The sequence below is a fragment of the Carlito syrichta genome, unplaced genomic scaffold, assembly GCF_000164805.1.
Source record: "Carlito syrichta isolate Samal-C Ts95f unplaced genomic scaffold, Tarsius_syrichta-2.0.1 Scaffold91958, whole genome shotgun sequence".
NCBI classification, from domain to species: Eukaryota; Metazoa; Chordata; class Mammalia; order Primates; family Tarsiidae; genus Carlito; species Carlito syrichta.
The window spans coordinates 1-1,685 of NW_007036054.1; the positions used below are offsets into that span (position 1 = coordinate 1).

Sequence of the window (1,685 nt, forward strand, 5' to 3'; positions counted from 1 at the left end):
CAAGGGCCCAATTCAGTTTTCCGCTGTACAAATTAAAAAAAAGTCAAAGCCTTCTCAGCATGGAAGTGTAGGACAGCTTTCACACTGAAATGGTGCCCGAGTGAGTTATCAAATCCCTGATTTTGGCTCCTATTTATCCTTTTCTTTCTGTTCTTTCTCCTTCTTCTCACGCTCAGCCTTAGCTTCTTCTTCCTCATGCTTTTTGATCAACTGTTCCACTTCTTTTTGTTTGAGAACTCTGATTACCGTCTTTCCATTCTCCCTTGTCAGAGTCGCAATTTCCACTTTTTCAGCAGACAGTTTACTAACATCCATGGTCTTATTTAGCACCTTAATAGCTAAAGCAAGTGCTGACTTCAAAGTCATCTCTCCTTCTTTGTAGTCTTGTTTCAACATTGACACAGCTGCAGCACTATTATTTCCAATGCATGTGGCTTTCCATCCCCCATAATTTCCACTAGGGTCACTCTGGTAGAGCTGAAAGCCATAGTGCTTATCCCAGCCAATATACAGCAATGAAACACCAAAGGGACGTTTACCTCCAAACTGTGTATAAGCTTGCTTGATATCACACAATGCTGTAACCAACTGCTCACAAGGAATTGGCTCCTGATACTGTAATAAATACCTTTGAGCAATGAGCCTCAGTTCATTAGTCAGAACGTTAGCATCCGAAGTTATGCCTGCCACACTGCAGGCCATGTCCTCATTGAGTTTATAAATTTTTTCGGAAAAAAAGACTTCATCGAGGAGCTTGTGGATGTTACGTCTCTCTGCTGCAAGCAAAACCCCATCGTTTGCTAAAATTCCCAAACAGGTGCCTGCATGTCCAATAGCTTCCATGGCATATTCAACTTGGTATAGGCGACCTTCTGGGGAAAATATAGTGGTCCTGGAGTCATATCTTCGAGACATGTTTTCTGCACTTTATATAATTCCAGAGAGAAGACCCTGAAAAGTCGAGATGTACGCGGAGCACTTTACTCCGCGGGAGAGAAGCCACCAGCGCCGTCCGAGAATCCGCTGCTCGACATGCCTGATTTTTAACTGTAATGTCCTCATAACAGAAGTTCTTATCAGAGATCTGCATGGTACTTGGCAAACAAGATGGTCTACTTGTTAAACAAATAATACATTAGGTAAGTAAATTCAAGTGAGATTACTCTAATTAAATATACACTGCTATTGAAATATAATTTCTTTATCGCCTAGTTAAAGAAGAACAATCTCTTGTTCCTGACAAAAAATAAAGTTTTACAATGATCCCCTGGTGGTTGGGAGAATAGATTTACACGCAATCCACAGAGGTCATTTCAAGAAGAAAAAGACGACAGACAGTGCAGGGAGCAGGTATCTCACTCCCGGAGACTGTCACTAGGGTATAGGTTTTAAGGTTCTGGGTCAGAGATAGGGAGCTGGTAGAAGCAATGATGACCTTTGGAGTTGAGGGAATAGGCAGGCTCACACAGGCATGGGGAGTGGCCTAGCCCAGTTTTGGCTAGTCTTTCAGGGCACCGCGTGGAAGGCTACTAGAGGCCAGGGCGGTCCGACGACCACAAGGCTTGGGCGAAAGGAAACGTCACTTTGCTGCCTGCGCTGAGCCACACCCAGCCTCCTCTAATGGCGTTAGGTGCCACAGGCATGACAACACGGATGGGCGCAAAATCCCCGCAGGTTTTGATCCC

General features: G+C 44.3%; 1 protein-coding gene across 2 annotated transcripts; it reads right to left on the minus strand.

The window, feature by feature from the left end:
- Positions 1-9: 9 nt before the first annotated feature.
- On the minus strand, positions 10-1,031 carry LOC103262238 (proteasome subunit alpha type-4). Of its 2 annotated transcripts, XM_021713177.1 has the most exons (2): positions 870-1,028; positions 10-776 (listed from the first exon to the last, which is right to left on the minus strand). In XM_021713177.1, the coding sequence occupies exons 1-2, from the start codon at positions 913-915 to the stop codon at positions 130-132; spliced, it is 693 nt and encodes a 230-aa protein (XP_021568852.1). In that variant the 5' UTR covers positions 916-1,028; the 3' UTR covers positions 10-129. The 2 variants fall into 2 exon arrangements, with proteins under 2 accessions (XP_021568852.1, XP_008058058.1); XM_008059867.1 differs by having other exon boundaries at positions 10-1,031.
- Positions 1,032-1,685: the final 654 nt, after the last annotated feature.

What these genes read in the sequence shown, in the direction of transcription:
- LOC103262238 (XM_008059867.1), bottom strand. Translation starts at nt 915, where the DNA reads ATGTCTCGAAGATATGACTCCAGGACCACTATATTTTCCCCAGAAGGT.